Raw genomic sequence first — 13,397 nt, forward strand, 5'->3', positions numbered from 1 at the left:
TGATTCCAAGGTACCGATATGATTGGACTTGGGTTACCGTGTTTGACAGGAGTGAATATGCGGATCTGATGTTAGAGCGTTTTCGAGATACTTGCATGAATTGGCACTTTGAGACATTCAGCTGCATAAGCCAGTCGGAACACCACCGTTCTATTATGTGTAAGTCATTCTGAAGCGATAGTTGATCCCTGTTAGTGACAATGCGACTATACTACATGTGATTATACTACATTTTCACCTGGGAAGAGACAAGCCACGGATCCAGGTTTTCTCTCAAATTTTTTATTTTACGTAAGCAACCCAAGAGTATGTGTCATTCGCCGTCTTTTTGTTCTATTCTTTGTCAAGCTTTTCTTTATTGATCTGCATCGAATGCATTACATTTGGAGCTAAAATGGTGCAGCAGCAAAACACGTATCGTAATTTTCGTCTATTTTTTAGTGTATTGTGTCACAAAGCATTACTCTAGAGTAAAAAAGTGAATTGAAAAGAAAAGTTCTGAGGAAAATAATAAATCACAACCTCTTTTTTTCAGCACTGTGCTCGTTCGAAGGCGGCGTAGACTGCGGCTTAGAGTCGGACACTGACAATGTACGTGACTGGACTGTTGTCGATGGCTCCGGTTTGGGTTTACGGGACCACAGCACTGACAGCACTGCAGGTACGATAATGCTCATTCGCATGGCTTTCGTAGACCTTAATTGACAGCTAGAAAGAGTGCAGCATGACGTCAGTTGTAGCAACTGGTTACGATCTGATGTTCAGAATATGAGAGGCCGAGCGCGCTGACGAAGATCATAATAAACCTATAGATTCTCAACGGCAGCCGGCAAATTTCGCCAGGAAACGAAGTAAAACACCGCATTCGTTATGGAGGTGAATTTCCTTGCATTTTTAAAGCTATATTGCGTATAGTTTAGTGGAATGGTACGTTAAAAGATTTCCTCGGACAACGAGGCGTGTAGCATGCAATGTGAGGAGGCAGCAGACGATGCGACTTAGTTGCTAACCTTGTAAAAGTCTCTTCACTGAAATTTGCCGTAACCTGTCGGTATCACACGTCAGAAAAAAATTTACATCGTAAAGAAATAAAGGCAGGGTTGCGCGAAGACACGGATTTTTGCTGGTCAGTGTTTCTTTTTATTCCATGTTATACGTGTATACACATGGCTCTTCTCTCCAAATTTTACTGCACGTGACACTACAGCGCCGAATTATTTTCTGCTGTGAAGACAAGCAGTCAGAAGGAGTGCCGAAAGTTGAGAATCAGATGTTGATGCTTACGCGCAGGGAAGCATGACACTATTAGGCCATGCTTTCTCTTCATTTTCACCATGCGCACAAAAAGAAAGCTATTTGAAACCGAGCAGCGACCTCTATTGCTCGCCGGCCTTATGTGGATGGGCCATACTTACGTAAGATGACCCTCTATTTAAAACACAGGCTTCATTTTATGCCGGGCGCTACCGATACGCGCAAGTTCACTGGTTACCTCTAATTTTCATTATGCGATATGAACCTCTGTCTTATATGAGATATTTCGTTTCCTTCTCTTTCAGGACATTTCTTGTATTTGAACGCAACCTACGTAGACCAGAAGCTACATTCATTTGGCAGGATATTTTTACCTGAGCGGGGTGCAACGGACGCAACGTGCCTCACGTTCTGGTGGCGTGCGGTTGGTGCAGACAGCGTTTTTAATGTTTACAAGTGAGTATTTTCTTCGCTGCCTTTTTCTCACGGAAATGATGAAAAATGTTACGCATTGCTACAAATGGTATTGCAGTCATCGCTCATGTATTAACTATATGTTCGTTATACAAGCATGGTCTGCATATATATAAAAGGTTGAAGCTAAATCAATGACGAAAAAATTTAAGTGGTTATTACGGGCTGAATAAAATTTCAGTAATCAAGTAGTTGAATTTTATTGCCTCATTAGTATTAATTAATTTATTATTTATTTATTTATTACAATACCCTCAGGGCCCGCAGGGCGTTATAGAGGGGGTGGGTGAAAAAAAATACATAGTAAAAAGTACAGGCAAAAGGCAAAAAATCATGATGCAGACGCTTGTTCGATGATATGCTTGGTGATAAGTGGCTTGAAAGATGACGCGTCTTCAATGCAGGCAATATGGGATGGAAGGTGGATCCACTCAGTGCTAGTCTTCGGTATGAAAGAATTAAAAAGCACTTTCGTTTTACAAGTTGGGATGGAAACTTTATGCGGATGATCAACACGTGATTGCACGTACCTGTATGATGGTATAGAAGAAAAAAATCCTGTTTTAGTACCTCGTTATGAAAGAAAATGCTGTGGAAAACACTGAGCCTTGAAATATTTCTGCGAACTGCGAGATTAGTCAGACTAAGTTTAGCTTTCATTAAAGAAACACTAGCCGTGCGAGAATACTTGGAAAGGATAAAACGAGCTGACCGATTCTGAACAGATTCTATAGCATCAATTAAAGTGAGTTGTGCGGGGTCCCATATTGATGATGCGTATTCTAGCTTTGGCCGTATTAGAGTCTGATATAAAAGTAACTTCAAATGGGATGGAGCCTGAGAGAAGTTTCTGCGTATGTAACCAAGGGCACGGTTTGCATTGTTAATAACATATTCTATGTGCATGCGCCAGGATAAGTTGTTAATGATGTGAACACCCAGATATTTATAAGATCATAAGAGTATCATTATGCAGAGGTCTTCGAAGTGAAACTACAAATGGAGTAAACCTGCATTTGAAGCCATCAAATATTTATCACTGTTAACGTCTTTCTGACACCATGATGGAGAGAGGTCACCTTTTAAAACATAGATGAGAAAAGTGTTATAATATATACAATGAAATAAACGGCTTTTACTGCCTATTTTGCGAGTTCATACCAAAATTAAAATCCGTACTTGTCTCTCATGATGGGGGCATATGCTTCTGTAGTTGTGTCGCGTTATTGTAGATCTATCATGCTTGTACTTGAAGTGCGATATTTTGTTAATTGGTGATTCCACTGTACCATTTCCTAAACAGTTATCGCCGTGGGGTCGGTCTTCGTGACCCCGTGCTCTCTTTCGTCACAAGAGAGAACCCATGGTGGAACGCTCGCTCGGTTACCCTATCATCAGAGAAAACGTGGCAGGTAAGGAATGTCCTGTTAAAAGGCAATACAATGTCCATTCTCGCAGCAAAAAAAAAAAAAATCCCAGAATAGCCCATATATGGCTAGTTTACATTACTTAAACAGCAATTTAAACGTAATAATGCGTTGCATGAAATAGTTCTGATCAAACTATAGTGATGCATGAACAGCTGACATCCGAAAGCAGCAACTCTTAGCACGCTCGTAATTTCTTCAATACGGACTTAATGGTAGTCTGATAATAAGTTGTTGCAAACGTATTATTTGCTGACAGGCTGTGTTTGAGGTGCTTCTGCCAGAAATGGCTCTGCAAGAATCCAGCGTTCTCCTGGACGACATAGAGCTGACAAGCGGGTTTTGCCGGCCAGAGAGTAAGTTTTCTCAAATACGTAATCTATACAATAGCCAATAGATGCTCATTGTATGCTAGTCGGGTGATGAGATTGCGTTTCTTGCCGCGAAGATGTTTAGAAAACAGGCTAGTAGTTCATTTCTGTCACTTCGTGACGCTTAAAACTCCCCATCGGGTTCAGTGCTGCGAGCACTTATTGTTAGATCCGAGCCATATCATAATGCACTTTTTAGAGATTGCATAACTTCTACTACCGATAGCACAGCAGTAATATAGAGAAGTACGGTCATTTTGTGCCCCACGAATAACAAGGCGAAATTCTCGGGGCCAGTTTCTTTTCGGTCTAAGTCAGTTACAAAGCAGAAAAATTGACCGCGGTGGTGAAAAGCCGTTCGATAAGCTCGAAAAGAACTATAGTCTGTTAACGCTACGGTAAAAGGGCTTTGCATTTATAGATGTCTTCAATGCATGTGGCGCCTTCCTAGGAAATGCGAAGTAGATGTCACAATTCGTGGCCGAATAGAAAAATGGTGCATAATAGATTGAATATAGCATCTGACGTGGCCAAAGGTTCACAAAAGGCTGGTAGACGTTAAAGGAAGAAAACTGAGACAGGGCTATTGATGATAGCCTAGAGGACACTGGCATTGCTTTTGCTTTATATATTCTTTAATTAAAAAGACAAATTGCAGACCACTGGAGGTAAGCAAAACCTGTTAATTGTACGGCACTAACAAAAACTCATTACGGCGTGATTTAAGAAGTTTTTCCAGGCTCTGGCGGAGGTGCGTAAACCTCATGAGCGAACACAAAACGTGGCGCGCTGAAAGCTACTGCAGCGGCGCAAACTTGGAACCGCCAAGTCGATGGCTAGTATAGCAACGAAGCCATGCGAGGGCAGTTCCTTACATGCGCACCTGCGCTGAAAATTTTTGAGATTATTCCATTTGAGGCGTCTCTCGAAGTTTGCAGTTTAACTGAACATTTCCGCTTATCTCCAGTGGTTTACAGGCTCATAATTACTTCATATAATGAGTAAATTACCATTAATTAAAATTCTCTGTCTTGCTCTAAAGACCGCTGATAATGTTGATCTATCTTTAATAAAATAACATTGTTTCACGTTAGCTTTGACTGCTTCCGCGTGTAGCTGCAATATTGTTTAGGAAAGCGAGTTCACCTTTTGTCTTTTATTTGTATCTTTATCCCGATACTAAGTGAAACTAGAGTACCAAACTATGTTGCACAAATACAAACGAAAGCCGTTGCGTGAAGTGGCCGCGCTTGTCATGCAGGCAGAAAAGAGCTTTCACTTTACGACTTTTATTGGTGTAGAGCTGTTTCGAGATGTTTATCTGGTGCCGCTGCGCCTTTCTTGAAAGACGCTTTGTTAAAGACTGACATAAATTAGTTTATTATCGCATTTATTACAACCGTTTGGTTTTGTTGAGTTTATTTTTGCATTTTCTTTGTCGACAACCAGAAATGCGCCATTGAGACAAACTGACCATCAAACAGTCCAATAAGAGACGCCAGATAATTGCAGTTATATCATCCTGCTAAAGTGACCCCGACGCGCAGTGAACTGGGTACAGCAACAATAAATTTACATTTTCATGAAAATTTTCATTTCCTTCCATTTTTTCGGCCGCTAAAGCATGGTGTTTGTAGCAGAGAGTCTTTGCTGCATCGAAGTAGAAAACTGTCCTTGTTCGTGCGATATGTGTGGTAAATGCAGTTAAAAAAAAGTCAAAAGATGGAGGGGCGAGGCGAACACGAGCGCTGGTATTCGTCTCGCCTCTGCTCCTCCGCTCTTGTTCTGGGTTGCATTCTCCAGCTTTTTAATTGAACTGTGTCATCGTATCTGTAATTGAGAATTTATGGAGGCACCGGGGTAAAGATTTCCCCTATTGAAGTGAGCTTTGAAGATCGAAGATATCGTTTCGAGTTGTAAGCTCATTTTTTTATTTGCTGTAACATCTTTTCCACGACGCTGTCCCACAGACTACTGTAGTTTCGAGAGTCCCACATGCCTGCACTGGAAAAATTCGGACGAAGGTAAGTAACATATCCTATTTTTTGCCAGCTAGTTCGATTTGGGAATCGTTCTCTTTATGTCAGGGATACACAGTAAATGCTTGTAATAGCACAGAAAGCTACTTTTGTTCATCCTTTCTAGATTTAGTAATGGCGGCTAGATATAAATGCTTGCGAACTTTATTTCTTTTTCTCAGGTAGAGACACTCAGTAGTAGCTGATGCAAAGAAAGTAAAAATGCCATCTAATGATAGCCTGGGATCATGGCAGTGGATACCTTGCTTTGGAAAGGTGGCTAGTGCATTCAAGATTCACAGCTCTCTAGTTCCGGTTGGTTTATGGTTGGTTTATGGGGTTTAACGTCCCAACGCGACTAAGGCTATGAGAGACGCTGTAGCGAAGGGCTCCGGAAATTTCGACCACCTGGGGTTCTTTAACATGCACTGACATCGCAAAATCTATTTATGAGCCCAAACTCCACTGAGTTCAAAAGAAGATGCTTAAATTAAACTTAAATACACGAAACAAAAGACGACATCCTTTGTTCTATTTGTACCCTGTCAAAATAATTCAGTGTAATTAATTTCGCGATTGTCATACTTCAGGAAGAAGGCGCAAATTATTCCTGCCACTTTATTGCTTGTCCTGCCCCGCCGCGGTGGCTGAGTGGTTACGGCGCTCGGCTGCTGACCCGAAAGACGCGGGTTCGATCCCGGCCGCAGCGGCCGAATTTCGATGGAGGCGAAATTCTAGAGGCTCGTGTGCTGTGCGATGTCAGTGCACGTTAAAGAACCCCAGGTGGTCGAAAATTCCGGAGCCCTTAACTACGGCGTCCCTCATAGCCTGAGTTGCTTCGGGACGTTAAACCCCAATAAACCAAACCATAAACCAAATAACAATAATTTATATTATTGCTGCTTACTGCTTGTCCAACATAGCGCAGGAGTGTGGCAAGTTAAGCGTTTGGCAATCGCAGATGGCCACGAAGCACATACCTGTGCGTTAACCTGATATAGTCACCATTTTTTACGGCTGTTCAGCGTTCATGGGTTGCGTTCACTAAAATAATTTTTTTCAGGCACCTGTGACATGCTTAAGTGGTAGTTTTGAATAATTTGAATGACCATACCTTTTTTAAGGCTCAAGAATGCTCTGAAATTGTAATTTATACTGTTATTTCTACGCTTGCAGATTTGACAAGCCGTTGGTCGTTGGAAAGGGCTGGTCTTTCACTGATCACTCGAGACCACACACTGCAGTCAAAAGAAGGTTTGTATTTAGTACATGTGCTCGAATTTCTTAGATCACGTTGTTTAGTTTGACCGAAATTGTTAATGCATACTGCATATTGTATTTTACTGGAGGAAATATTCAGACAGGGATAAATGAAAAGCTGGGATTCTGTTAATTTTCATAAAGTAAGCACGCTATGCACACGACCTTCAAGACAGCAGCGAGTCGTGCTGCTGCCGATGCTAAATGTTTGTGTCACAAGCTCTGAAACCAATCAAACTTAATGTTAACACTTCCCTTTGAAAAGAACGAAAAAAAAATGAAAGATTGCTTCTCCCAAGGAAGTTCCTATTTGGACAAGCAAGGGGAAAAAAATGAAATGTTGCTTGAGTGTCCGCAAAGCGTTTAAGTGAAGTTTGAGGCTCAATGGCCATTGCGCTGTTGTTGAGAACCTTGAGGCGCTCAGATATGTACTGCGAATAATGCTGCTGCCATGCTTGCTAATCTAAGCAGTTTTTTAAAGGTGATTTGATTATTTATCGGAAATATTTTGCCTTTAACACCATCACATTGGTTGTGAAAGTTTTTCGTCGTTGCTTTCAGCAGCTTGTAATCGATGACGCAAGTTAATTTCTTTTCGAAGTGTTGTAACGTTCCATCGGGTCTTTTTTATTGCGCTCTTAATTTTTTTATTAGTGCACTTTTGCGTGCCAAACCTACAGCCCGAGTGTGAGACGCGCCGTGGCAGGGGGCTCTCTGTTATACAGGGTGTTTCACTTAAGACTTTCCACAATTAAAAAAAAAATTGAGTTTGAAGAACGCTTTTTTCGGCATAGCATTGTCAGAGGTATCAGAATACAGCTAAGATGTGCTAAGTAGCAGGCTGGCTAAGTAATATTGAATAGTTAACATTTTAACTATTACTTTTAGGGTCCTCAATTATTCAGGGGCGTATTGCCCACCGTATGTAATATTCATATCAGTGTTCAGAATTCCAAAAACGCGGGTACCCTCGGCACTGTGGCGCAACAAATTTTGACTAATTCGACGGGTTGCGTGCACTGGAGAGGTTGCTTTGCCTACAAGCTTTTCGAAAACACATGCATTTTGATGCGATTGAGTCAAAAGTTGTTGGGCCACTGTGTCGAGGGTAACCGCGCTTTCTGAATTCTAATTGACGCCATTGACTGTTGCAAAAGGTTGCTGTATATTGCTTGCCCCTTCTGCCTCAACGTCCACCTGACTTGTCTCCTGCTCATATTATCTGGAGACGTCGAATTGAACCCAGGCCCGACCGAAAGCAAAGCTCCGCCGTCTCTAGAATCAATTTTCGAAGCTATATCCCGCATTGAATCCTCTCAGAGCACTGTAATTGCAGAGCTTGCCTTGATCCGTTCTGCTCAAACAAACATTGAAGACTCGGTCCGCCGTCTTTCAGCGCGGGTCGAAACACTGGAAAAAACAGTAGAATCTAATCCGGAAAATGTAGCTGCACCTATAAATAACACCGACTTGGCCAGACTTTCTTCACACGTAAAAGCATTAACAAGCAAGCGCGACGACGCTGAAAACCGCTTGCGCCGCTCGAATTTATTGTTTCTCGGTCTTCAGGATGAGCCCAGCGAAAGTTGGGCCCAGTCTGAAGCACATATTATTTCCTTCTGCTCCGAACACCTAGACATTACTATAGATAGCCAAGACATCGAACGCGCGCATCGACTGGGCCGTTTCCAAACAGACAAAAAGCGCCCAATAATTGTTAAACTGGCACACTTTAAAGATAAATCAAGAATTCTTGTTGCAGGGCATAAACTTAAAGATACCTCATTCTCAGTTCGTGAGGACTATTCCGCGAAAGTTCGACAAGCGAGGAAAAAACTTTTTTCTTACGGCCAACAAAGCAACGCCTCATTTAAGATCCGCTTCGACAAGTTACTTATCGGCAAAAGACAGTTCACTTTCAACGCTGAAACGGATTCCATTGTAGAACTTAAACCATAGCGATTAGCCAAGGCACCATGTGTCCCGTTCTTACCGCAGGTACAACCATCCAAACGCTTGCGTCCTACCGCAACTTATCAGAAAGCTTCTGTCCTGATGACCAACATACGCAGTTACCTGCCAAAAAAAGAAATAGTTGAAACCGTCCTTGAAGATCATAACACTGACATTGCAGTATTTACCGAATCTTGGCTAACACCTGATATTCAAGACGCAGAACTGTTGCAAGACAACCGGTCATTTCATTTCTACAGGCGAGATAGAATAGGTCGCAGGGGAGGGGGCATTCTTGCTCTTGTCAAATCTAACATTCCATCCGCTCTAATCGAGATTAATTGCCGCAGCGAAATAATATGTCTTAAAATCTGTCTTCCGTCTCGTACCAACCTAGTAAATGCATGCTATCGAGCACCTGACACAGATCAATCTTTCATTACGGACCTTCACTGTGTGCTTCAAGACCTGCATTCTCGACTTCCCCACGCCAATTTTATACTCTGTGGCGATTTCAACTACCCGGATATCGACTGGGAAGCTTTGACAGCATCGTCTCGCCAATCTAAAGACTTCCTTGAACTCGTCCTTACATTCAACCTCTTCCAAGCAGTTCATGAGCCAACACGGGGCTCAAACATCCTTGACCTCATTCTTGTCTCCAGTCCAGAATTAATCCAATCACTTTCGCAATCTAGTGGACTCAGTGATCACAGTCTCTTGTTTTTCGACCTAACCATTGAACTTTCCGCCCACCAACCTTCCGTCAAATACATCCGCGATTATCGTAATGCCGACTTAGCCAGTGTGAACTCCGACCTCGAACAATTTTTCGCTGCTTTCCTCCTATCCATGTCTACGAGATCCGTTAATGAAAACTGGTGCCTTTTTAAGCACAAACTCTTGTCGCTCATTGACGCTTACGTACCACTCATATGCATCCGCGGCGACGCCACTAAGCCTTGGTTTTCAAATGCTTTGCGCAAATTATCGCGGAAGAAAAAACGCCTCTTCCGTAATGCCAAAAATTCTACATCATCTGTGAAATGGAACAAATACTTCGCCAGTCTTCGCGAATACACCCAGTTATTACGGTCGTCTAAAAGAAAATTCTACAATCATGATCTCCTAGACATAATGCGCTCTAACCCAAAGAAATTCTGGAATCTGATAACGCCCAACAAAAACAGCTCATACAACATTTCTTTGAAAAGACAAGATGGCACACACGTTCCGCTTTCAGAACGCTCTGATACTATGAATTCCTACTTCACCTCAGTCTTCACCCACGAACCACCGGACAACATGATTACTTTACCGCAACTTAATCTTGATTCAATGCCACCTGTTACCATCACATCTGAGGGAATTTCTAAGCTCATTGAAAATCTCAAGCCGTCTACTTCCCCAGGACCCGACAACATACCTGCCAAAATCCTCAAAGGAACCAAAGAACTGTCTAGCCAAATCCTACAGCTCATTTTCGACCAATCTCTAAAGACCGGCCAAATTCCGGACGATTGGAAAACAAGCAAAGTTGTGCCCGTTTTTAAGACCGGTGACCGCTCTGACCCCTCGAATTATCGTCCTATTTCATTAACATGTATCTCGTGTAAACTCTTTGAGCATATACTGTACTCCAATATTGCAGATCACCTCGATAAAAACTCTTTTTTCTTTCCCAAACAGCACGGTTTCAGGGCAGGCTTCTCATGTGAAACTCAACTCTTCGAATTCACAACTGATCTTCATCTAAGTCTAGATTCTTTATTTCAAACAGACGCCATTTACCTAGATTTCTCTAAAGCATTTGATCGCGTTCCTCACCAACGCCTCATCTGTAAACTCGCATGCCTGTCACTCGACCCTCTAGTCTTTTCCTGGATTCGCTGCTTCTTGACTAATCGCTCGCAGTTCACCGTCATCGCTAATCACGCATCTGCAACTACCGTAGTTATCTCCGGTGTACCCCAGGGTTCCGTCCTTGCTCCACTTCTCTTCCTAATCTTCATCAACGACCTGCCATCTGGAATCTCGTCATCTGTTCGTCTTTTTGCGGATGATTGCGTCATTTATCGCCGAATATCTGATAACTCTGACCAGGAATTCTTACAGGACGACCTAAATAAAATACAGAAATGGTGCTCCGACTGGCTCATGCAGCTTAATATTTCGAAATGTAAATGCATGCACATATCACGCAAACGTTCCATTACTAATTTCCAGTACTCCCTGAACTCTGTGGCGCTGTCAGTAACGAATTCTTACAGGTACCTTGGCGTCGAAATAACGAACAAATTAACATGGTCAGACCACATTATCAAACTTTGCGCAAGCACTTCCAGAGCACTTGGCTTTATCCGAAGATCACTATCAATGTCCCCCCCACCAATCAGACAACAAGCATACGAAACATTCATTCGCGCTAAAATGGAATATGCCTCAGCAATATGGAACCCTCACCAGGCCTACTTAATACAAATGCTCGAAGCTATCCAGAATCGGGCAGCGCGCTTCATAACGTCGCAGTATTCGTCTCGACACAGCGTTACCAACCTAAAATCGTCTCTCGGCCTTGAACCATTAGCATTCCGCAGAAAAGTATCAATTCTTTGTCTTTTCCACAAACTATACTTTAAATTCCCTGCACTACGCCAAACTTTGTTATCTGCTCCCTTACGCTCATCTCGCCGATTATTCAACTCCCTCAGCATTCAGCGGTTGCATGGTTCATCCAACGCTTTCAACAAATCTTTCCTTCCCATCGCCATAGAGGAATGGAACAATCTTCCTGATACCGTTGTCATCGAAACTAATCCCACCAGATTTAGGCAGCTAATAACAGACCACTTGATCCAACTATAGCTACTTCCCTCGCGATGCTCTGAGTGCAATTTGAACTGCTTGTGTTATTGCGACACCCCCCCCCCCCCCCCCCCAAGTGTTTTCCCACTTATTTCATTTCCGTACTTTTTAATGTGTAATTTATATACTACTGCTTTGCCATATATATTCTGTTCTATTTGAATCACCTGACGCTAATTTCACGTCAAATTTGTTATTCTTGTTATTTTTGGTTCTTTTGTTATGCTTTTCTATGCTTACATGCTTTTGTATGACTGTTTCACATCACTGTCTTCCCCCCCCCCCCCCCCCTTATGTAATGTCCCAGACGGGATCTTTAAGGGTTCAATAAATGATGATGATGATGAAAAAACTGATATGGAAATTTCTTACGGTGGGCTACGTGCCTCTCAGTAATTAAGGAGCCGAACAGAAATGGTTGAAAAGTTATCTATTAAATATTAGTTACCCAGCTTGCTAGTTAGCATGTCTTAGCCGTATTCTGATGTAATAGACCACTGACAATGCTATGCCAAAAAAAGCTCTCTTCTAACTCAAAAAGCCTGTTTTAAAAAAAATTGTGTAAAGTCTTAAGTGAAGCATCCAGTATGGGGCCCTTTTAAAGGTACAGTGCTCACGCGCCACTAATCAGATAAGTCGGATATTTCGGTTTTGAATATTTTTTTTGTGGCAGATAGTGAGAAGAGATGGTTAAAAGTCTAAGCATTATAAATTCAAAACTTTAGCAAAGCTTTGGCGGTGTTGCGACACTTGAGTAAAAATAAATAATTAAAACCAAGCCAGTCAGTCAGTCATCTTGACATAAAGTATAGTATAGTGAGTGGAGTTTAACGTCCTAAAGCTGCACATGGTCTCCGAGAGACGTCATAGTGGAGGGCTCCGGATTAATTTCGACCACCTCAGCTTCTTTAAACGCGCACCGACATAAGAAGAGTATTATATATTTGCAGAAGCAATAGTGCGGGATCCTGGAATAAATTACCTTACGTTGTTTAAAGCACTTAATAGCACATAAAATATTCGCCGGTTCATGAGCATCGCCTACAGCACAGCCGACACAACAGCGGAACTTCACTAACCTTCGATCCACAGGCCACTACTTGCTGTTTAGAGGAGATCGACCACGGAAGCGGGCGTCTCTGGTACTGACCGACAGACGCTACCAGTGTGCAACGATGTGGCATTACATCTCGGAAGCACCAGGAAACCTGACCATCACGGCTGGAGGCGTGAGTTTTGCGAACAGCACCGGTGGCCAGTGGAAGGAGGCTATGTTCCCCGTCGACATAAAAAATGTGAGCTTACTAGATTCTTGGGTGCTCTAACCTTGCTTTGATTATGAATTGCCATTTTTTTAGCTGTGTAAGCAAAGGTTGATAACAGGGCAAGAAAAATACGGTCCGATTATGAAGCTATATTCGGTATATGCGAATTCCTTCCCAGCCTGTGGTATTGTGGGTTTGTATGAAGGACAAGGAACGAGGGAAGAACGGAGGAGAAATAGCAGAGGGAGGAGAGAAGTATGGAGAGAAGAGGCAAACGGGATGAGAAGAAGAAGGCAGGAGGAACGGTAGCGGCAGGTGATAACGTTAGAGCGAAAAGTTCGACTGCGCGCGTGTCAGATGGGTGTGAGGAGGCGCAAGCATCCTACGTCGCCTCGTGCGCTGCACGTGATAGCTAGGAATGGTCAGCAACTCCGCGCCGTGCTGCGCTGCAAGCGAGCGCATATACGCAACGCAGAATTAGCAGCGGCCGTGCCGCACTTCTACAGCACA

At 42.7% G+C, this 13,397-nt stretch overlaps 1 protein-coding gene across 1 annotated transcript in view; it reads left to right on the forward strand.

Moving 5' to 3' along the window:
- Nucleotides 1-13,397, forward strand: part of LOC149351441 (MAM and LDL-receptor class A domain-containing protein 1-like) — a 177,537-nt gene that overhangs the window by 57,501 nt on the left and 106,639 nt on the right. Inside the window, 7 exon segments of the mRNA XM_089580756.1 lie at nt 536-661; nt 1,560-1,710; nt 3,032-3,140; nt 3,415-3,511; nt 5,497-5,550; nt 6,721-6,798; nt 12,715-12,917. Of these exon segments, the coding sequence (XP_089436882.1) occupies nt 536-661; nt 1,560-1,710; nt 3,032-3,140; nt 3,415-3,511; nt 5,497-5,550; nt 6,721-6,798; nt 12,715-12,917 (818 nt within the window).

Source organism: Amblyomma mixtum, chromosome 3, assembly GCF_055824585.1.
Source record: "Amblyomma mixtum isolate Tamu chromosome 3, ASM5582458v1, whole genome shotgun sequence".
In the NCBI taxonomy this organism is placed as follows: Eukaryota; Metazoa; Arthropoda; class Arachnida; order Ixodida; family Ixodidae; genus Amblyomma; species Amblyomma mixtum.